General features: G+C 29.5%; 5 protein-coding genes, 2 long non-coding RNA genes and 1 other non-coding gene across 14 annotated transcripts; 4 read left to right on the top strand and 4 right to left on the bottom strand.

Annotated features, from left to right (window-relative positions):
• Positions 1-10: 10 nt before the first annotated feature.
• On the bottom strand, positions 11-2,614 carry LOC132913553 (dolichyldiphosphatase 1-like). Its single transcript, XM_060971980.1, has 5 exons — positions 2,311-2,614; positions 1,839-1,939; positions 1,590-1,768; positions 1,284-1,511; positions 11-1,216 (listed from the first exon to the last, which is right to left on the bottom strand). Exons 1-5 carry the CDS (start codon positions 2,420-2,422, stop codon positions 1,087-1,089), a joined length of 750 nt encoding a protein of 249 aa, XP_060827963.1. The 5' UTR covers positions 2,423-2,614; the 3' UTR covers positions 11-1,086.
• Positions 2,615-3,009: 395 nt separating this feature from the next.
• LOC132913121 (meiosis regulator and mRNA stability factor 1) lies at positions 3,010-14,007 on the top strand. 7 transcript variants are annotated; one of them, XM_060971109.1, is made up of 26 exons: positions 3,010-3,124; positions 3,197-3,307; positions 3,589-3,912; positions 4,012-4,155; positions 4,255-4,536; positions 4,860-5,026; positions 5,780-5,874; positions 5,968-6,163; positions 6,425-6,596; positions 6,675-6,879; positions 6,952-7,031; positions 7,122-7,247; positions 7,327-7,479; positions 7,553-7,951; positions 8,195-8,370; positions 8,471-8,643; positions 8,720-8,931; positions 9,001-9,151; positions 9,223-9,398; positions 9,474-9,857; positions 9,924-10,127; positions 10,197-10,467; positions 10,547-10,920; positions 11,011-11,103; positions 11,182-11,554; positions 11,641-14,007. In XM_060971109.1, the coding sequence occupies exons 3-26, from the start codon at positions 3,628-3,630 to the stop codon at positions 11,694-11,696; spliced, it is 4,947 nt and encodes a 1,648-aa protein (XP_060827092.1). In that variant the 5' UTR covers positions 3,010-3,124; positions 3,197-3,307; positions 3,589-3,627; the 3' UTR covers positions 11,697-14,007. The 7 variants fall into 7 exon arrangements, with proteins under 7 accessions (XP_060827092.1, XP_060827094.1, XP_060827097.1 ...); XM_060971111.1 differs by having other exon boundaries at positions 3,021-3,307; positions 11,011-11,097; XM_060971114.1 differs by having other exon boundaries at positions 3,022-3,307; positions 6,503-6,596.
• LOC132913145 (uncharacterized) lies at positions 4,157-4,989 on the bottom strand. Its single transcript, XR_009659333.1, has 2 exons — positions 4,853-4,989; positions 4,157-4,522 (listed from the first exon to the last, which is right to left on the bottom strand). It is a non-coding gene; the product is annotated as an uncharacterized LOC132913145 (long non-coding RNA).
• Positions 14,008-14,009: 2 nt separating the features above from the next.
• LOC132913137 (NADH dehydrogenase [ubiquinone] 1 beta subcomplex subunit 10) lies at positions 14,010-15,090 on the bottom strand. The gene is made up of 4 exons (XM_060971140.1): positions 14,878-15,090; positions 14,603-14,738; positions 14,375-14,514; positions 14,010-14,295 (listed from the first exon to the last, which is right to left on the bottom strand). Exons 1-4 carry the CDS (start codon positions 14,957-14,959, stop codon positions 14,171-14,173), a joined length of 483 nt encoding a protein of 160 aa, XP_060827123.1. The 5' UTR covers positions 14,960-15,090; the 3' UTR covers positions 14,010-14,170.
• Positions 15,091-15,411: 321 nt separating this feature from the next.
• Positions 15,412-19,307, top strand: LOC132913131 (large ribosomal subunit protein uL3). The gene is made up of 8 exons (XM_060971133.1): positions 15,412-15,536; positions 15,894-16,086; positions 16,850-17,018; positions 17,280-17,415; positions 17,501-17,687; positions 18,271-18,473; positions 18,706-18,861; positions 19,052-19,307. The coding sequence occupies exons 1-8, from the start codon at positions 15,534-15,536 to the stop codon at positions 19,247-19,249; spliced, it is 1,245 nt and encodes a 414-aa protein (XP_060827116.1). The 5' UTR covers positions 15,412-15,533; the 3' UTR covers positions 19,250-19,307.
• LOC132913851 (small nucleolar RNA U43) lies at positions 15,747-15,825 on the top strand. The gene has a single exon (XR_009659471.1). It is a non-coding gene; the product is annotated as a small nucleolar RNA U43 (small nucleolar RNA).
• A 731-nt stretch (positions 19,308-20,038) lies between the features above and the next one.
• Positions 20,039-20,587, top strand: LOC132913147 (uncharacterized). Its single transcript, XR_009659335.1, has 2 exons — positions 20,039-20,217; positions 20,289-20,587. It is a non-coding gene; the product is annotated as an uncharacterized LOC132913147 (long non-coding RNA).
• On the bottom strand, positions 20,417-22,065 carry LOC132913138 (large ribosomal subunit protein uL14). The gene is made up of 4 exons (XM_060971141.1): positions 21,947-22,065; positions 21,633-21,716; positions 20,981-21,109; positions 20,417-20,669 (listed from the first exon to the last, which is right to left on the bottom strand). The coding sequence occupies exons 1-4, from the start codon at positions 21,957-21,959 to the stop codon at positions 20,473-20,475; spliced, it is 423 nt and encodes a 140-aa protein (XP_060827124.1). The 5' UTR covers positions 21,960-22,065; the 3' UTR covers positions 20,417-20,472.
• Between the last annotated feature and the right edge of the window lie 322 nt (positions 22,066-22,387).

Below are 22,387 nucleotides of genomic sequence, written 5' to 3'. Positions count from 1 at the left end.
CAATAATAATATAGTAATAATAATTTTATTTCTCTTTTTATACTTCATAATACAAATTTTTAGCTTTTTAACGGCCATTTATATGCTATTGCATTTAGGTATCACTTTAACAGATATATAAAACGCAGACATTTTTTGCACTGTGCATCACTTTTATTTAAATTTTAGTTATAAAATGTTATTGCGTATTTACATCATAATAATTTCGACCCAGGAATTGCAATTTTTGCTTATTTCTCAGTACCAAATTTTGTATTTGTTACAATGTAATCATTATAACGACGATATTTAGTTGAGCAACATAATGATGATATAATTCTAACATTTTGTTTTTTCCATATATTAAGTATAAAACAAAATTAACATACATTGTGTACAAGCATAAATAAACAATTTATCATTCTTCTAGAAACTATCTCACTTAGAAATCAACAACTAAAATAATCACTGACTGATTAAAGTTTTTGATTTCGCACATTTAATTAAAATACTAATTTCTCAATTCAACTGCTTACTAATTCTTATCTTATGTCTTTTCACTTGCAACTGTTTTAATATCGAGATAAATATGCAAACTCTAATATTATTTACTTAAATATACTGCATTAAAAAATCTTTTACCCTTTCATCTTTTTTTTTTAGAAATAAAATATAGATATACTATGACATGATTAGAAAGTGTATAAATTCCCATCCTGGATTTATCTTTCGTTTAAATTAAAAATTGATCAACTTTCAAAGCTACAGAGAACATTTTGTCTTTATGAAATAGAATGTAAATATAAAAATTAACAAAGGGCAATGACGTTTATCAAATACGCGTTATAAATAATTTATGCGAAGTTATAAAAACTTAATTGAAAAAACGTACACGACCTAAAGCTATTAACATGAAAATTCATATGCAAAATTTGTACTAATATCTTATGTATTTAAATATTATCAGTGGCAAAGTTCAGTGCCATTGAATCTTAATTTAAATGAATCTTTAATTTTTGTATTTCATCTGACTGAATTTATCCACTTGATGTTAGAATGATTTTTTATATCCTATTTGTTATCAGCCCATTGGCCAGACATTAGGCGTCATTGCGATTTCATTGATACTAGCTTTCTTGAACGTGCTCGCGCCTCTGTACGAATATTTGTATATTCAAACCAAAGAATATTAGGAATTAATGTTGTATCGCGCAATAACAAATATTCTGATATCCGCCTGCAAATAATATCACACGTAATACTATTTTTCATAAGATTAGGAAGCTTTTTTAACAATAACTTACCATGATACAATTACAGGAAAAATTGGTGTAAGGACTACATATGTAATTGTAAACCATACTGCCCCTAATATGATACCTATGAATGTACCCCACAGAACTTGAGATTTGCTGTGGTATAATAAATAAACTCTACTGTATGTAACTAAAATAGCAACAATTATACAAGCAGCTATGATAGTGATCCTCCAGAACTTTTCTGAGATGCTGCTATTATTATTGTGATGTAACCTACAAATATATACATATATTTATAAATATACATAAAAGACATAATATAATTACCTTTGGAAAATAGAAGTAAATTACCTGATACATATAAAAAGTATGGTGTATGTAGCAAAAAACCACATGAACTGTGCATGCATCGATGGCATACCATATTCAACGTAGACAGCATCACGTCTCATTGGCCTTGCTTCACAAATTGTATGTTTTAAAATAAAATTTATCGATTCATTAAATATAACACCGCTAAAAAAGGTAATCTGAAAAAAAAATCAATCTTAGATATTAAAACCATAAGCATATTAAATTATCTACAAAAGTTGTACTTACTGTGTGTAAATCTCTTCTAAAGAGAATCAATGTTATAAAACCAATTATAATAACAAATGGTACTAAACTTATCAGAGCTAAAAATTTTCCAAATAAATCACCTGCAAATTAAAGAAAATTTAAATAAATATATCTTTAATAATCTAGATAAACTAAATTTACGTATAAGTACATAATATTCCTAAACATCAAGTCTCATATTTTTTAATGAAATGCATTGTTGAAATACATGTTCTTGTTAAACATATGCAAAAAGTTGAAGTAAACAAAAATTATTCGGCACGTGGGAAAACGCGCTAACTAAAAATTCTGACTGAAAAATATATACAAAATTGGATTGAAAATATTTAATTTAAAGATACAACATTTTTAAAAAAAAAACACCAAGCATATTTATGAGACAAAAAATTTTTACATAATCACACAATGAAAAAAACAATTAAATTATACTGAAAAATTTTAAGATACTCGCCTTGTGGATATTCAACTAAGGTAAGGGACAAAGGGACCCATTCTGATTTTTGAACAGTATCGACGAAACGCGATTTAATTTCATAAAACGAGTCGTCGTCTAACGATGCCATGTTATCGAAATATTTGAAGTGACCATAACTCGGACAACTCACCGCGCAGCAACGATCATGGAATTCGAAGGATAGTGGGAGAAACTTGACAGGATAATTTCAATGTGCATATAATTTAACAGAGATCCGGCAAGAAAAAATAATTTACGTTATTTTTTCTAGTAAGTAGTACTTATTTGACCAATCATATTCTATATTATTTATATTCATTACAAATTTGATCAATTGTGCGGTTCCATTAACATTATAGTAAATATGTTAAAAAGAATTGAAATCACGCACAATTAAGAATTCGTGAAAATAAAAATAAAATTAAAATTAAATTAAAATTAAATAAAAATAAAATTAAGAAGTACATTTTTCTACTCCAAAAATATTATGTTACATTCATCTTGAACATACTAGGTATTCATATTTTTAAATTGTATGAATAGTAAGAATATAGAATACGTATAATGAATAATGTATAATATAACATTTTTAATAATTTTATATTATTTAATTATTTAAATATATTTCTTAATGTATAGAAAATAAATATACAGAATGCGAAATTGTATTATGCAAATTTAACTAGTGACTTAAAAACGTAAAGTTACTATCTGAGCTTGCAAGATGCATTGTGCACTGCGTAAGAAGCGGGAGAGGTAGCGAATTGGATAGTTGCATGTTACTTTGATCGATGTTTGCTTCCTGTTTGTGGTACTAATTTTATTCAAGAGTCGGTACGATGTGTGTGTCGTTTGTAATTTTAATTTGCCGATTGTTTTGTAGTTTTTCTAGAACTTTTTAACAAATTTCGTTTATCTTACGTTTGGCCACGTCCTGTATGTCCGTACAAGCCGACAACAATTTTTTAAACTATGTGATGGACTAATGTTTTAGGTAACGTACGATTTTTTGTATATTATATCATATATTGAATATTATCTGTGCAATTTTTTAATATTACTTGATGATGTTCATAATAATAATACTAATACATTATTAAGAATACAAAATGTAGTAGTGATATCTATAAATTTTGTTAATATTCATACTTTCTTCATTCTCTTGTCATTATTAGGTTTTATTTCCCTAACGCACGTAATTATATATTAATAAAATATTGCTTCTATTTATTCCCATTGAATATATATTTATTATACGCATTATTTTGGTCGTAGATTTTGTATTGGAATGTTACATGACATTCTTTAAACCACATGGCAGACCAAGATAATGCAGATTACTATGCACTTTGTACAAATGACCAAAATAAGACAGAAGGTCTAAATGAAAGGCTAATAGAAAGGAGCATATCTCAATCATTATGTGACCTAAATAGTAGCAATAATAGTGTTACAGTTGAAAATGGAGCATCTGTTTCTCCATTATTAAGTCACTATAAATATCATCGTTTCTCACATCATGATAGTCCAGTTAATTTTTCATCTTTACCAACGTATCTTCCACCCATTGGTGTATTTTGGGATATAGAAAATTGCCATGTTAGTATTAAATCTTGTAATTTTATATTACTAAAATATATTACATAATACTATAGTTAAATATATTTAAATATATAATATTTCTTATGATTATGACAGGTACCAAAAGGAAGGTCTGCCATGGCTGCAACCCAAGTAATTAGAGAAAAATTTTTTGGTGGTTATAGGGAAGCAGAATTTATTGTAGTTTGTGATGTCTTAAGAGAAAATAATCGGGTTATGAAAGAATTGAATAATGCTCAGGTAAGTTAATCTGTATATCTTTTAATATTATAAATTATTTAATAATAGTATCATTTTTTTATATTATAATGTTGCATTTATAAATCTTGTGTTTCACAGGTTAATTTAATACATGTTGCTAGAGAGTGTAAAAATGCTGCTGATGAAAAACTCAAGCAATCTATTAGAAGATTTGCTGATATTCATGGAAGTCCAGCAGCTGTGATTTTAATATCTGGTGATATTAATTTTGCTCCTGATCTTAGTGATTTACGTTATAGGAAGAAAATTCATGTGATACTTTTACACATGAAAAATATATCTGAAGCATTGATACTGTGTGCTAATGAGCACTATGATTTCTCAGAACTTATGGAATCACTGCCATCTACAACAATACAGGTAAATATTAGTTAATTTCTAATTTCACATGACATTTTTCTAATCTTTTCTTAATAAAAAATGAAACACAAGTAGCATTTGTAATTGAAGCTTTGTACAATAAACTATTTCATCATAATTGTTTTTTTTGTTGTTGTATATAAGTATGTCTATTAATTTGTCTATTGATATTAAAATATTTTTGAGTTTGTAGCAATATGTATATCTATGTAAATTAGGTTAAAATACATACTATCTTTATAAATATAAAATATGAACATGTTAATTATCTACATATATGTGTGTATATCTTTTAGTATTTTGTAAAGTTATATACCTTCCAGGTTACTGCATATTACGATCTCCTAGTTAGTAACCTTCCTGAAGATCAGGATATTATGTTTATTAAATGTTATCTTAAACAAATGTTCGAAAGCTGTGGTGGCCAAGTGATGGAAATTCAGTCAAATACTGCAATCGTACGCTTTACTTCAAAATCTTTTGCAGACAGGTATTATATATATGTATATTTGTTGTCTTTTTACTATTTCGTAAATTTTGTTTAATTGTATATACAAAATAATAATTGTATGTCTGAAAATATAGTATAGTGTGTTTTCATAATTTAATTATACTATGAATAATATATGATATCAGACGTAGCTTTATGTTTGAATAACCCGCCTATTAGGTGACCAATGATTTACTTCTGTGTACAAACATTCTATTGGTCTCTTTAGTATTAACAAAAAAGAGCTGTATTTAAAGTATGTAGTAGGGATAGATACATAAATAAGATAGAGTTCAAATAGTGTACAACAATGTAACGAACCTAATGGCACTGTAAGAAGATTATAATTTTGATTTGTATAACATATCTAGTTCATATATGTGTATAGTAGTAATTAAGTGTTGAAAAATTGTTATTTTCTGATATATTGTTATTATTTATCGTTTTATTTATCTATATTACAATGTTGACACAAACTGATAATTTTATTTATATATAAGGTAAGATAATAATATAGCTGCTAGTAAAAAATTATTACTGCGAAAAATACAAGCGTTTAGTGAATTATATATACTAATTAAAATGCATTGAATTTCTCTTAGAAATAAACGGACATTATAATTTGTATTATACATGTGTTTATTGAAATCTTCAAGGTCATTTATAGACAGAATTGATTATCTTGTGTACTGGCCCTTTGTAATCACAGTTAACCGACTTTGCTTAATAACAATGTGACTTTTTTTTTTATAGGGCTCAGAAGCGTATGGATGGAAAGATTATTCTTGGTTCGAAAATTTCCGTAAAATTTCAAAAAGAGAAAACAAGTAACTTTCAGCAAAATCGAGGTAATGTTGTTATTTATATAACGTAATATGTATGTATATATTATTTATTAACAGTACACTTTTTCTTACAATACTCAATTCTTATATTTTTAGCAAATTCTATAAATAGAAACGGTACTGTAAGTGAATCAGAAATTGTTACCAGTTCTCCAAGGCAAATGTACAGTGCAAGTGCTTCGTTAACGGGTGGAAGAGCCCTTCAGATTCCACATTATCAGTCATCGTCGCCGGTTATTGGAACATACTCTGGATGGAATGCTCATTGTGCTTCTGCTTCAGCACCAGTAGGGTAATTGTAAATTACATTTAGTTTTATATATGTATCAATAATCATAAGAATGATGAACATCCGAGAAAGAGTCTTAGAGTCGCAAGGAAACATTGCCTTTGCTTGATTCGGATTTTGGAGTCGCAAATGGACATTGTTCTTGCTTGATTCAGGCAATGAAATTAGGAAAACTTTGATCTTATCTGATAGAATATGGAACAAAGTAATGACAATTGCTATAAATATTTCAAAAATTAAGATCGTTATATTTATTTTTTACAGGATGGTTCAACCATCATCCGTTTTTGTTGGCAGATCGTATCCAAATAATAGTAATAATAATAATGTAGCTTTTAATAGAACTTATAACGAACTTGCAAGGGCCCAATCTCCATTGTTTTGGCAAGTTTCTGGTCCCCAACAATTTGGTCATGTATGGGAAGAACAATATAAGGTATGTAATTTCATTGAAATTTTACGTTTGTGAACTATATTGTGTATAATTTTGATTTATTATTTACAATAATTTAAGGTGGAAAAAACGAAAGTACTTAGTAGAAGAATTCATATTCCGCAGGCTCGGGAAAATGGAGTTGTAAATAATAATACTTCTCGAAATTCTGAGGGTTTAAGACGTATTAGAGGTACACAAACTTCGTTTGTTCAACCTCCAGAATGGACTGGTCCAAGGCAACAATATCCTCCATTGAATGTTCCTGCGAGTTTGAATGGAACTGGTATGTAGATCATTTCCTCTTTTTTCTCTAAAAAATCTTAAATTGTAATTAATAAATTTTTAATACGCGTAGCTCCATCAAATTTTAAGCGCCGAAGTCCATCTCCTATGTATGACTTGCAATCACGAGAAAGAAATCAGTGGAATGGACAGGTATAAATTAATTTAAAATGTAAATTAACAAAATTGAAATGGATTTACTTCTTTCTTATTTTTTCAATACTTCTTTCCTTTAAAAATTAGCAGAATGCGTCTGTACGTAGTACTAGGACACCATCGCCTTATGAAAATACAGTACAAACGGTAAGCCAACAAAGTAATCATACCTCACCTTATCATCCAAGTGATACGGAAAACGAAGAAGTTGAGGTACTTTTATCTTTTTCTACTATGTGTTCGCGCTACTTTATTCTTTTCTATATTGATAATTTGTTTTTCAATATATTAGAATTTTTTCAATCCAATAAATAATCATAATGGAATATCAACGAATAATGAAACGTGCACGCCAATTGAACTGCAAGTAACTAATTTAGACCAAAGTATTAATCCAAAAAAGATGAGACATATGCTTGTCTCTATTTTTATGGAACATGTGATGGTAAATATTTAGCATTTCAATTACATTATTTTAACTTTAAGTAACTTCCGCTTATTTTTAATTAACATTTTAGGTGTTAAATGTTTCTATTTTTACACAGTCTGATGGTAACTTTGCGGCAAGTGTCAAAGTACCTTCTTTATCAGACGCACAATACGCGATTTCTCAGTTACATCGTCGTAAAGTAGGGTATAAACGTATTTTAATATCGTACGCTCATAGTGGTAGAGCAAGTCCTCAGGTTGTACGAGCGCAAATTGTGATGTTACTGCAAGAAGTACCTGGTCATAAACTCCCTCTTTTTAAGTTTCGAGAAATGTACGAGAGTCGTTTCATGATTTCCATCAGCGTTTCCGAGTTGTACAAAATGAAAGATGTTTGTATTATTACGGAAGATCCTGGTGGTAGAATGGTTTCTCTTAATCCGGATCATAGAAATACTCCATCGCCATGTTTTAATAATACAAATCAGGTACCTTAGATCTTATATATTGTATTATGTTATATAGTAAATTCTAGGTTTACGATGATGTATATCAAGCCGAGTTTAAGCTTTTCCGATAAGAGTAGAGTTATATTATTCCTCTTATCGTTGAGGAGCGATGACGATTATCTAAAAGCGATTAAAGACTATTCTGAAATAATATAAAAAATATTTAATATGTAAATATGTAAATTACATATGAAGTATAAACGAGTAAGTGTAATGTTTTAGGATGAACAAGTAGAGTTACCATATTGTACTATTCATACGTTAAAACCATGGTCTGATAAAGGATGGGCTGAACAAAAAGTAGCATCACTCCCTAATGTAAAAATTTCTTTAAAGGTTCTCGATCCACGTATACACCAATTACTAACGACGCATAACGGAAGTTTACCATTGCCTAGGTATATTGCTATATCGTAATTTTCAAATAAAACTTAATTTTGTTTTTTTTTTTTTTTTTTTTTTCATTTAATAATTTTTTTCGTGAAAAATTAATTTTAGTTTGCCAAATTGTTACGAAGCTGAATTTAAAGAAAAATTACAAGTAGTTGAAAATGGAGTACCCTTAGAACATCTAGTATCTTGTTTATCCTGTGTTGAATTGAAACAGGGTATTGGTAGTGTAAAGTATCTTATATGGACAGGAAATAAAATTCATGAAAATAATCAGGAAGGTAAGTTTCTTTAATAGTGATTGTTAAATTAATCAATGATTGATCAACATTAGTATAATTTTCTTTTTCTTCTTAGAGAATAAATGTGTGAGTTCTCCGCTTGCAAATCAATTAGCACTTTTCAGTCGTGAATTGGTTGATCTTCTGAAAACTGCTCCACACTGCCAGTTACCATTTAACCGCTTTATACCCGCATATCATCATCATTTTGGAAGACAATGTAGGGTCGCCGATTACGGATTCACCAAACTAATTGATTTGTTAGAAGCACTTACTCATACCGTACAAGTACGTAAAAAAATTTAATTAATTTAAAATATATTATTTCATTGATGAGATGTTAATTATGCAATTTAGGTAATGGGTGAAGGAAACAATCGTGTGGTCACATTATCTCATCGTGCACAAGTACGTCGTTTCACGTCTGATCTTCTAAGAGTCTTAAAGTCCAAAGCTAGTAAACAAGTAGCACTTTCAGAATTTCCAAGTGTTTATGCTAGAGTAATAGGTAAGGATCTTTTACGGTATTAAATAATTGAAAAATACAATGCATATATAAGAGAAAAACATTTTTTCTAGCTAAACCATGGGATATTGTGGATTATGGAGTATGTGAAATCGAAGACATTCTCAGTGAAGTATCAGAAAATACTGTGGTTGTCACTGTGATTAATGGAGGAGATAAGATGATAGCTATTCCCAAACGAGAACAAACTGCAGAAGAGATAGAACGAACAAAACAATTTGCTGTCGAAGTATGATATAAACAAAATCAAAAATGTAAGAAGCTAATTATATATTTATGTATAAATATATTTATACCGTTTTAGGTTGTCGAGTTGTTACGACACGCGCCTCAGTGTAGAATGCAATTTAATAAGTTTGTGCCATCGTATCATCATCACTTCGGTCATCAGTGTCGAGTATCAGATTACGGCTTTACGAAATTAATCGAATTATTTGAAGCTATACCGGAGATAGTTAAAATAGAAGATGATAATTCCGGAGAAAGACAAATTTCTTTAACAGAAAAGGAAGGTCTTCTTGTACTTTCTGAGCAAATATCCAAATTAATTACTCGGTCGAAAGGTTGTCTTAGTGTTTCTAACATTGCACAAAACTTTCTACGTCAATTTGGCTATGCGTTAAAACCAGAATTATTCGGTTGCATCTCTGTGTTGCAACTTATGCAAAAACTTGGGGACACTGTAAAGGTATTAAAGAAGAACATTAAAATTATTTTCATATATGTTCAATATTTTAATTTATTAATTTTTCAGATTGTATATTTGCCAAGTAGACCTGTAGTTATGATGGTGGATAAGTCTCACGTGCAGCAATTGACCTTACAATGCCGTCGATTACTCATGGATAAACCACAACATAGAATGTTACTTCAAGAGTTCCAACACTTATACGCTCAATATTATTTAAAATCGTGTAACATAGACGAACTAAAGCAAAATTTATCCAATGTAGTTCGAGTAAGTTTTAATTCTATTAGATGAACATATCTTTATAGAAAACTTGTAAAGGTATAGATATAATTTCAGTTTACAACACTAAAGGACGAACAGTTCATAGAACTTACTCCATTACATTGTTTTGCTTGTAATGTATATCGTATAATGATGAATTATGGTGGAGCACTAAAACTTTCACAGTTCGAAACGGCATATTTATCTACTATAGGTTCCGTTTGTAACCCTGTAGACTATGGATTTCCAACACTTTTTGCACTTTTGCAAGCATTACCTTGTACGGTAACAATAAAATTATCACGGCGCAAGAAAAATATCATATATTTAAATAAAAAGATTACTGGTAGGTAAAAGTAGTTATTCACAACTGTTTAGAAGATCTATTATAAAAATTGTATAATTCAATTTACTTCTATAAATAGCTGTAGGTATAGCATTACCACCAACATATGCATCAGGATCATCGTATTGTGATACAGATTCCAGTAATGAATCGTTTGAAAGCGATTCATCCTCTCGTGTCAATGTTTCAAATAATTCAACTATACCAGAGCAAACAAAGTGGGTAGAGCAAGTTTCTGAAAGTCAGGATTCCTGGAAACAAACAGATACAGACAATCTGTGGTCAAAAGACTCTACTAAATCTTGGATGACTTCAAGTACGGAAGATAGATTGCTCAATTGGTCGTTGCGTGAAGAAAGTGGAAGCGAAAGCTTTCTCAAAAGCCTAATGCAAACACCAATTATGTTACATGGTTTTCCACCTGCACCTCCAAAACCAGATTCTCCACCTGAGGTACTTTCTTTATAAACTCTATTATGTGTCTTTTATTTAATAATATAATATAATATAGCATAATGGTAAATTTTATCTTTTAAATTACAGGAAGATCTAAATAAGAATCAATGGGAATCATCAGTTTGGACGACACCAACGAAATTTGCATATCTACGGGATGAACATACTACTAATGTACAGGTAAATATTACCTGCATATGAGTACATTTAACTGTTTTTGTAGTACAACTTATTAGTATACTTTCTTTATATTAATAGGTTCCTCCATTTACTTTACCTCTTTCTTGGAATCACATCACATGCAGTGATAGTAACTTACTATCACCCACAAAGAATTTATTAACTGCTGCAGCCAATCCTTTAAATCCACGTACTTCACCTTTCTTCTCTTCCAAACGTAACTTGGTTGTTGCTCCTCATCCTTCTGAATTACCGCTTCCATCGTTATCATTAACTCCCAAGAAGAACGTGTCTTCGGAAAATATTACAATTGCTGAGAGTTTTACAAATAAGCAAGAAAAAATTGTTAATAGTTCTATGGAAGACATAAATCTTAAAAATAATGAAAATGATAGCAGTAACATGGAAGGCAATGGTACTAAAGAGAAACACAGTACTCCTACACAACAATGTAAGTAATGTATTTCTCTTAATAATTAACTGTTATTTCATTTAAATTATAGCATATCATATATCGAATAATATATTCTTTTACAGTATTTACAAGTAAACGTCGTTTAGCTGCTCAATTCAATCGACCTATTGAGTCATGAATTCAGTGTGAGGACTAAGAACATATTTACATACACTGCAGAAGCAAAGAAGCTGATATCTAAACACATTTTGTACCCATACGATGTGTTAATGATGTTAATAAGGAAAGGAACTGTATTAACATGTCGGTAGGCTGCCACACAGTGGGTTCAAATACCTATATGCCATTTTCTAAATGATGGTAGGTACCCTCCCCTCATTTATATAAGAATTAATTATGGTAACAATATATCAATTTGATACATACGGAATAAAAAACAGAATTTATTTTCAAAAGGTATGAAAATATACACGTACATAAATATCTATATACTAAGTACCTATAATTTTTGGTTTAAAAATTATGAATAAGTGTGCGGCGTTTATACCGAGTGATCTGTACTGATTGTATTGCGTGTCAAATTCATGTAGCATTTTTCATACTGTGATATAGAATAGAAAAAGAGGAAAATGAATGCAAATGATAGTACATAAGGATGAATAGAAAGTGGGCAATAATTGTACAAATCGTATAGGATTGGGCCAAGATCCTATATTGAAAGCTACTATTTGTTATAATAAAATTATACCTTAGTAAAATTTTATGTAAAGCGAAAATTAAATTCGAATTTTTTGTTCATTAATAATGTAATTGCTAAGCATTCTTTTTTTAACTTTATTAAATGAACTGTTTTCTATGATGGAGATTTTATTGGCTCAACCCTATCAATTATTGTAAATTATTCTCATAAAAAATGAATTGTACTAGAAAGATCAACATATAAACCGTTAAATTATTGTTGCTCAACAATAATCTTATTCTCAATTATGAAATCCAATACAATTCATTTTTATAATTTAACGTTAACTTTATCTTCCATTCGTACAATTACTTTTCTCATTCGTGTCAGAGAATTCCTTTTATTAATATCTGTTCATTTTTTATTGCGTATACGATAATACTTTGTAATTCTATTACGAATGAATGCATTTTGAGAATTCTAATGGTAATTGAAGTGCAATGTATGGTATTTAGAGCTGTCATATTACTTTTTTGTATAAATGAAGTGTTTTTAATTAAGGAATTATTAAGTTTAATGTTAGTAGTCAATATTGAGTAACTCAAACTTGCAAGAATGGATGAAACAAACATGATATACAAAATGAAATTTTATGAATTCCATTTAAATTCATTAAAGGGATTTTTGAATAGTGATAGGCAATAAATATTTTATCGAAAGTGAGACAAACAAGAAGTACACCTTTGTATCGATCAGGTTTCAAACTTTAATGTTACTTTTAGTAATGACAATATTATTCTACGAGATTTTGTTTTCAGCGTCAAATGAGAACAAAGAGAGAAAAAAAGATATTGATCATTATCTACAAAAAATATGATTAATAGATTTAATATGTGATATGAATGAATGGTAAGAAATTACTCTCTTTGAATTATATGTAAACGATCTTGTTGATCTCATATTTTATTTTATTATTAAGAAGTATTTTATATTAAAAATAAAATATGTATACAATTTCGCGAACAGAGGGGAGCCTGGATCAAAAACATTATTATGAATTGTTAAATGAGTTGCCACTGAAAAGATTCTACTGCAGGTTCGCTACATTGCTTGAGATATTATTAAAAAATGAATCATGAATCGACTTAATCGTATTAAAATTTATGATTTGTTATACAACAGTCATATGTATTAATATTTTTACTATGTTTTCTAAATCTAATTTGTATTAATTTATTCAGGTCAATTGAGATAGCTTTGTTACATGTTGTATATTTATTATGTAGGCATGTGGGTTCTATCGTATTTTATATCTATGTGAAAAGAGTGATAATTTTTACTTTATTTTTTAAATTGTACGAATTCGTCATTTTTGATTTTCTATTAGTCACTACAAGATTTCTTTTTATATTTTAAAAAACTTTTATTATTTGTGAATCTAGAATATTTAACATTATGCACTTATATTTTTCGTAAATATTGATTGTTTAAAACATTATTTATAGTAAATTTTATTTAGAATGGTTCTTAGTAACGTTCTGACTAATAGAGAATTAAATTGGTCTTTATGCAAAAAATGTCAAAACGTGTGAAATACTGTAGTAATTGCATAAGAAAGTTTTATTGTAATAACAAATACGAAGAAAATTATGAAGTATAAATAATCAATGGAATCTTCTAAACAAGTATTGAATAAGATAATTTGTTATACAATAGATCACAAATTTTCATAAATACTGTTGTTATAAGCGATAAAAATGAATCAGTGTATGAAATTTGAAAATTAAATTTGTGAGGTACAAATTTTAAATATTAGTTGTACAATCATTTATATTTTTGTTCATTGTACAATAGTTCATAATACAATACATTAATTTATTTCATAACCTTTTACAGAGTATCTATCTACATAATGATATAAACTCAGCTTTAATTTCAAACTGAGATGTGTAGTATGTACATGAATTAATATTTTATATAGCGTATTTTTTATTAGTCATGCCACTACCGACTGGACCATGACGCCGTTCCCAAATCATGCGATGTTTTTGTTTCATGAATGCATCAATTACAGATTGTTGTGCACTAAGGTCTCCATCTGTATTTCGTTGATACATTAGAATTAAAAATAAAATTTAGAATAAAGTAAGAATGATAATTTAAAAAATGTTATATACATTTTGCAAACCAAGCACCAGCTGCTTCTTTATAAGCTTCATATAAGCCAGTACAAAATTTCTCTTTGTCCTCCCAATAATACCACCCACAATCCTCGTATCGTTGCCTTAGTATACTAAGAATTTCATCATCAACCATCCTAATTTTGATCAAATATTCAAGTATTAGCGCATCTAGTCGATAATGTAAAAACATATAATATTATATAAGCATTTAACGAAATGTACTTATCACGATCAAATTGATATTGTGCTTCTAAAATACACACAGCGTCTAGTTCGTAACATTCATCGATTGTTGGAACTCGGCGAAATTTTTGATGATACCATGGATATTTCTTCTGATTTGGTACAACGATCTTTTCTGTTAAAATAAATCATAATATATATATATATATATATATATATATATATATATATATATATATATATATATATGTATATGTATATATACTGTCATTGATTTCTATAATGACATAACCAAATAACTGATTAGATAATACCTCGGAAATATTCAACTGGTGCGTCCAATAAATAAAATATTTTGTTCATTATTCGATAGAAGGTATTTTGTTCCGGATCCATTTTTTTATAGATTAACTTACAATATACACAAACTAAAAATTATTTAATTTGTTGAAAACCTGTACATTCGAAATTGCAAGATCCTCTATTCAACTCATACAAGGATCATACATAGAAGAACTACACATTGACAACGAGCGAAAATAAACTATATGGTTATATATGTTTTATCTAGTGATCATTAATTACATATAATATCTTCTAATAATTTGATATTTTTAAATGATATGCAATATTAATCTTACCTAGTTCTTTAAATCAAAACGTATTTCAAATAAATCCTAAATTTAACCGTGTAATAACATCATATTTGAATGTTTTCTCTTTTTTATAAAAAAAATCTTACTATGTATATAAAGAAAGTTGATAAAAAATATCATAAAATATCATAAAAAGAATACTTCAAATCTGCTAGTTTAATACAGATAAATAAATTATTTGATATTTCTAATTTTTAAATATTTCCACATCTAGTTACCTTTCTAGTGAAAATGTTGGTACAGCTTATTTGTCCTAGAACTATAAAACTGAAATTTTAGGAAGTGACTCTTCCATTTTCATCGTTGCAGCCGAGATGGTAAGTTTGTACGTTATTATCCTTCGTAAAAGATAAGCAAATTTGTTCATTGTGTTTTACATTAATGTAAGAAACAATTGTTTTATCATAAAATATTTTAACAATGACATTGTTACATTTTTCGTAATAAAAGTTAGTTAAAATGTTCTATAAAGTAATCAGAGTAAGTTTCTCATACAGCGGCCACGTGTTTCACTTTAATCACGTTTCATGATGATCACATTTTTTAAATGTTTATGGTTATTAAACTGAAAAATTTTGAGGATAAACTCTAGGGCGGTCTGATATATAAATTAATTGTATTTTTTCTTATTTATATGTATTGTTCAATTTACATGAAAAATATGCCTTTTATAGTCGCACAGAAAATTCAGTGCACCCCGCCATGGATCTATGGGATTCTATCCCAAAAAAAGATCTCAACGGCATCGTGGTAAAGTTAAGGCTTTCCCCAAAGATGATCCGATCAAACCTGTACATTTAACGGCTTTTGTTGGTTACAAAGCTGGTATGACTCACGTAGTCAGGGAAGCTGATCGTCCTGGATCAAGTAAGTAATATTTTCTAATATAATTTATTTATTTCTTTAAATATAATAGATTAAAACTATATATAATATCTACTACCCCTGTTAATTGGTTGGGTATTTGCTATACTAAAAAGCGATCACGATTTCCACCATTTTGTTAATCAGTAGAGACAAAATTTTGTCACGTATTTCAATAGTCTACGGGATGGCATATTCAGCCATAAACCTTAAAAAGAAAAGGCTGCAGCTGCACGTGAGAAGGAATCGCTTGTCTTTGACATCTTAAAAATGCCTTTGTGCAATGAAAATCTAGCTTTATGTATATTTCTTTCAATATTCATGCCTCAGATATCCAATTTTAATTAATTTTCTGTTCTTTTTCGACTGTTAATGCTAGTATCTTCAATTAGATATTTGATTTTTCTTGCTTTATGTCCAATCAAATCTAATTTTGTCCTGCAGTCAGCTAGCAAAGCAGTACTGCATGTCCGACACTATGGCCTTAGTTTGATAAATGCAGAAATGTGTTGGTCAACTTTGGTTGCGGTAAAGAGCTGCTTGATATTGTGCAGTATGGTCTGAACCGCAGTGTCGGAAAACAACTCTATGCCCTGCGAATGCAGAGAGCAGGGAGGCACGGCATATTCCATAACCTCTTTGGAACCCATTGGGTGATGATCATTGAGACAAACCATGCCTGGCACAGTTCTATTATATTATAATAACTTTTTATGATACCTGTACGAATATACATCTAATTTTATATTTTGCTTTCTTTATTTAGAGGTAAATAAAAAAGAAATTGTGGAAGCAGTTACCATTTTAGAAGCACCACCTATGATTGTAGTTGGTGTTGTTGGGTATATTGAAACTCCACATGGATTACGTGCCCTGACTACAGTATGGGCGGAACATTTGTCGGAAGATTGTCGTAGAAGATTTTATAAAAACTGGTAATGCTTTTATGTTAACATATATTAAACATCTATTCCATAGTGTTATGAAGCATATTAAAATCAATCTAAAATCAGCTCTCCGCTCATTTCGATGAGAGCATTTATTTGGATTTAACCTCGAAATGGAGAAATCTTTTGATAAGGTTGATCCAAAGTGTGTACAGTCTCCGCTCATTATGATGAGGCTGGCACGTTACAGATGCGGTTACCTGTAACTTGTATAGCAAAAGTACAGCCATTATAGTTACTTTTGTGTAGGTATAAGAGCAAAAAGAAGGCATTTACAAAGGCTTCCAAGAAATGGCAAGATGATCTTGGCCGTAAATCTATTGAAAGCGACTTTGCAAAGATTATTAAGTACTGCAAAGTCGTGAGAATTGTTGCTCACACACAGGTAATTTTATTATATAAAATGTATTTATAATACATTATAAAATATTCGTTTACATAGTATTTATTAAAATCGTTGTTAATTATAGATGAAACTGTTGAGGCAACGTCAAAAGAAAGCCCATATAATGGAAATTCAACTAAATGGTGGAACTATTGAAGACAAAGTTCAATGGGCTCGTGAACATTTGGAAAAACCAGTCCCTGTCAGTAACGTCTTTGCTCCAGACGAAATGATAGATGTGATTGGCGTCACGAAAGGAAAAGGATACAAAGGTATGTCTAATGTAGTTCATTTCTCTATATGATTTGTGGACGGGACGGTTCGAAGTCAACCATACCGTGAGTATTTAAAATTGCCAGTGCACCTTTCTGTTTAGACACGCTATTCGTTCATAAATGTCAAATTCTACACATGTACATGCACAGATTCTTCACAGGATAAATAAACTTACATATTTATGAGTCTTACATATACGCATATATGAGATATTTTCTCGATCATAGCGACGTGTTTACGTGGAACATATGAAACTTTCAGCTCTATCAGTTGTCTTTGCCAAAAGCATATATGAGTTCCTCAGCCAAATTGATGGTTTACCCAGAACGCATATATGCGGCGATAGTCCGCAAAGGGTTAAAAATTATGTATGTAGTTTAAAGAACATGGACTAAATGATGACAAAGCATGATAAGATTTATCTGATTGTTTTGAAGATATTTCATGCTGCCTTCCTACTGAAGTCCTTACTAATACTAAGTTATCCTTCTAATACTAAAAGTTACGCTTCTATTCTTTTGAAGCTTGTTCTTAATGAACAGAGCATATAATACACATATGTATGTACAATCTTTGCAGGTGTTACATCGCGTTGGCATACAAAGAAGTTGCCACGTAAGACTCACAAAGGTCTAAGAAAAGTTGCTTGTATTGGAGCATGGCATCCAAGCCGTGTTTCTTTCACTGTTGCCCGTGCTGGTCAAAAGGGTTACCACCATCGTACAGAAATGAACAAGAAAATCTACAGAATTGGGCAAGGAATTCACACTAAGGATGGCAAGGTACGTGTCTACTTTTTATGATGAATAGTGCCTCTTCCCTATGTTATTTTCTTTTTCTATGAAGGTAATTTTGTGAGAGGCGTACATGAATAACTTGTAGTCATAGTATCTAAAGCCGTCGATCATGATACTTTAGATCTCCAAAACAAGTAACATGGTATTATATATTAATTTATTTTAAATTTCTATTGTCTGTCATGAAATACTTACACAAATTTTCAATAATTTTCAGATCGTGAAGAACAACGCATCTACAGAATACGATCTTACTGAAAAAACTATCACTCCTATGGGAGGTTTCCCTCACTATGGTGAAGTGAATAATGACTTCATTATGATCAAGGGTTGTTGTATGGGACCAAAAAAGCGTGTGATAACATTACGCAAGGTAGTAATACACTATGACCGGTTTTTTTTTTAGTAATTTTATTAGTATTATCGTGATGAAATATCTAGAGCCCAAGTTACTTTTATGAAATTAAAGTGATATATAATGATAGGACTGATATGCAATCAGAATTATAATTATCTTACATCAAATTAATATAATTACAATACAAACGTATATTTCTTTATAGTCTTTACTGGTACACACCAAACGTTCAGCGTTGGAAAAGATCAATCTTAAATTCATCGATACCAGCTCCAAATTTGGACATGGTCGTTTCCAGACTGCTGCTGATAAGGCTTCATTTATGGGTCAACTTAAAAAAGACCGTATTCGCGAGGAACAGGCACAAGCTACTACCTCGGCACCATCAGCTACAAGTGCTTAATGGAACATGTTGTATTCTCAAATCTGTACGCAGTGGGAAAATAAAAAATTGTATAAGATACTTCGCCGACTTTTAATTTTGTTGTAATTGAAAAAACATATTTTCTTATCATATTCCTTTTAGAATTTTTGAAAATAGTGATAACAAAATGTATAAAATATTTTTTTATACATATAATGTATATCTTGTGTTATATGTTTAATTGCATATGATTGTATTTGTATATAAGATTATGAAATTATGGTACATTTCTAAAAAGTTAACTCTGATGCAAAGGAATACAAATACAATTCATTCTATTATTACATTTTAATATATTCGACATTAAATTATTTACCTGAGTAGAAATCTAAATCATTTACGAAATATAGATTATCGAAGACATGTCAGTTCCAGCATTACCAAATCTTGAGAATTTTAACCCTCTGCGGGCGGAAAGGTTCAAAGTCAACAGTACCTTGAGCCCGTGCTGCTGCTGCGATGGTCATTTAAAATTGCTCGCGCATATTTCTGCGTAGATGCGCTTTTCGTTCATAGATGTTAAATTCTAGGCACGTACGTGCACAGATTCTCTACAGAATAAATAAAATGACACATATGAGTCTCTTGGTTCTATTAGCAGTTTTCACCGAAAGCGTATATGAGTTTCTCAGCCAAATTGATGGCTTACGCAGAACGCATATATGTGACGGTAGTCCGCAAAATTTCACCATGCAGCGATGAAAGTGATGGAATCAAGTGAAATCAAGTAAAACTAATCGCAAATTGAATAATGCTCAGGTAAGTTAATCTGTGTATCTTTTTAAGTTATAAATTTAATAGTAGTATTATTTTTTGAAACACTATAAGACAAAAGATTTGTTGATATTCATGGAAGTCCAGCAGCTGTGATTTTAATATCTTTTTTGGTTTGAAAATTTCTGAAAAATTTCAAAAAGAGAAAACAAGTTACTTTCAGCAAATTCGAGGTAATGTTGTTATTTATATAACGTAATATGTATGTATGTATTATTTATTAATAATATTCTTACGCTTTTAGCAAATTCTATAAATAGAAACGGTACTGTAACTGAATCGGAAATTGTTACCAATTCTGCAAGTTAAATGTACAGTACAAGTGTTTTGTTAACGGGTGTATAACACGATTGTATACAATACAACACAATATGACAAGAAAATGCTCAAATTTATTTTATTAAGGGCAATAAATTTCTACAGAATGTTTACGCGATACTGCTGGCGTTAGATGCTATCCTCGGCCACAAATCTGCACATTCTTTTGCAACGGGTCCTGTGATAGCTGACCCTTTCATTTCTCCTTTATTATTGACAATAACCCCTGCATTGTCTTCAAAATATATAAAAACTCCGTCTTTCCTTCTAAACGGTTTTCGTTGCCGTATTACAACTGCAGGCATAACTACAAAAATGCAATTTAAAAACGTTATCAATATAGTTACTTATCCCTATTTAATCATATAAATTATATACTTTTCCTTAATCATCGCAAAAGGAGTATAAAATGACCATGTTTGTATCTCTTGATAAATGTATAAATTAATTAATAATAAAATAACAAAGAACAAGAATTCTATATAATTAATTTTGAGAAGTTCTTTCTATAGAAAAGAGTTTAACTACTTTAACGTTAAATGAATAATAAAAATAATAGAAATATTAATGTATATATTACTCGAGAAGAATACTGAATTACAAAATGGTTCCAATTACCCTTCTTCCTAAGTTCAGGTTTTCCCTTTTTGACAGTAGCAACTATCATATCACCTGATCCTGCAGCTGGCAAACGATTTAGCCTGCCTTTAATACCTTGAACTGCGATGACATACAAATTTTTGGCACCTACAAAAAAAAGCATTTATATTACAAATTCAATCTAGTAAAATTCAGAGACTTTTATGGAAAAACTTGAATTTAATCAAATGGCAAAGGTAAACTATATATTGGTTGAAATTGTTAAATTGCATAAATGTATAATTCATATTTCATAGATTTGTTGGACTTCTCAATTTATAACTATTTCAATTTAACACACTTCTGTTAATGGTATTAAATAATTACTACATAGTTTTAATAACACTTTTTTGCTTGAATAAGCAATTTAATTACTAATATTTATTCATATAATGATATGTGATAATGTTCATTTTAAGTAAAATTTCAGAAATTTATTTACAAAACTATTATACTAAAGAGCTTTAGTACTACTAAATTAACTGTTTATCATATTCAAGGTAAAAATAAATCTATGAGAAATAATCAAGAAATGCGAGTGACAACCGTTAACCATGTGTTGCTTTTGTTCATAACATAGTCAGATTTCTTAGGTTAAGCTTTATTTTTATAGTATTTTCTACATACTTACCAGTATTATCGGCACAATTTATGACTGCGCCAACTGGTAAGCCCAGTGATATCCTAAATTTTGCTCCGGCAGAACCACCACGTCCTTAAAAAATAATAATTTCATATTCATCCTTGCTATTGATGTGCATGTCTAACGCGGTATTTTTCTCCAATACAATCATTGATTTATCCAGATTCTGTTACTATTAGCGAAAAATTATTTTTCCAACTGTATATTACAAGCATTCGTTTGACGTTTGTTCATTTCTTTTTGAATTGATAGCTAACACTTTGATGGATTTCGTTAGATTTTCGCCTTGAAAAACAACTTACCTCTCTTCGACATCTTGCTGTGTTTAAAAGAGAAAGAGACTGCTGTTTATCGCGCATTAACTTTTGCGCAATCTCGAACCGTTTCCGACGCGGGAACAATAGCAGTGTTCAAATTTCAAATCAATTCTTTTGAAAGAAATTATCGTAATTAATTTGACACAGCTAAAAAGGTATAATTTTAATATTCTCCTTCCATTGTTTCATTAATGAATTTTTTATAATATATCTAATTTACTATATATACTTGTACAGAATTATCTCTGTTATAAATTGTTTAGTTCTCATTTAAGAAAATAAGGAATATTTGATTTTAAATATATGTATACATTTTCATCCAAGTCGTAGTATTTCAATTAATTAAATATCATTAATTTATATATATTTAATGCTACATACATTTTCGTTTCGAACAATGTTACAAATTATCAATCTTGTTTATTT

Source organism: Bombus pascuorum, chromosome 13 (assembly GCF_905332965.1).
Source record: "Bombus pascuorum chromosome 13, iyBomPasc1.1, whole genome shotgun sequence".
NCBI lineage: Eukaryota > Metazoa > Arthropoda > Insecta > Hymenoptera > Apidae > Bombus > Bombus pascuorum.
This window is presented reverse-complemented; position numbering and strand designations above follow the sequence as displayed.

Coding starts and splice junctions, on each gene's coding strand:
- LOC132913553 (XM_060971980.1), bottom strand. CDS start 2,422: ATGGCATCGTTAGACGACGACTCGTTTTATGAAATTAAATCGCGTTTC. Junction 1,940..2,310: donor CTTAGTTGAATATCCACAAG/GCGAGTATCTTA, acceptor TTTAATTTGCAG/GTGATTTATTTGGAAAATTT. Junction 1,769..1,838: donor TTAGAAGAGATTTACACACA/GTAAGTACAACT, acceptor TTTTTTTTTCAG/ATTACCTTTTTTAGCGGTGT.
- LOC132913121 (XM_060971109.1), top strand. CDS start 3,628: ATGGCAGACCAAGATAATGCAGATTACTATGCACTTTGTACAAATGAC. Junction 3,913..4,011: donor GGGATATAGAAAATTGCCAT/GTTAGTATTAAA, acceptor TGATTATGACAG/GTACCAAAAGGAAGGTCTGC. Junction 11,555..11,640: donor CAGTACTCCTACACAACAAT/GTAAGTAATGTA, acceptor ATTCTTTTACAG/TATTTACAAGTAAACGTCGT.
- LOC132913137 (XM_060971140.1), bottom strand. CDS start 14,959: ATGGATCCGGAACAAAATACCTTCTATCGAATAATGAACAAAATATTT. Junction 14,739..14,877: donor ACCAGTTGAATATTTCCGAG/GTATTATCTAAT, acceptor TTATTTTAACAG/AAAAGATCGTTGTACCAAAT. Junction 14,515..14,602: donor TATCAATTTGATCGTGATAA/GTACATTTCGTT, acceptor GATCAAAATTAG/GATGGTTGATGATGAAATTC.
- LOC132913131 (XM_060971133.1), top strand. Junction 17,019..17,279: donor AGAAGATTTTATAAAAACTG/GTAATGCTTTTA, acceptor ACTTTTGTGTAG/GTATAAGAGCAAAAAGAAGG. Junction 18,474..18,705: donor TTCACACTAAGGATGGCAAG/GTACGTGTCTAC, acceptor AATAATTTTCAG/ATCGTGAAGAACAACGCATC.
- LOC132913138 (XM_060971141.1), bottom strand. Junction 21,110..21,632: donor AAATTGTGCCGATAATACTG/GTAAGTATGTAG, acceptor TTTTTTTTGTAG/GTGCCAAAAATTTGTATGTC. Junction 20,670..20,980: donor ACCTGAACTTAGGAAGAAGG/GTAATTGGAACC, acceptor GCATTTTTGTAG/TTATGCCTGCAGTTGTAATA.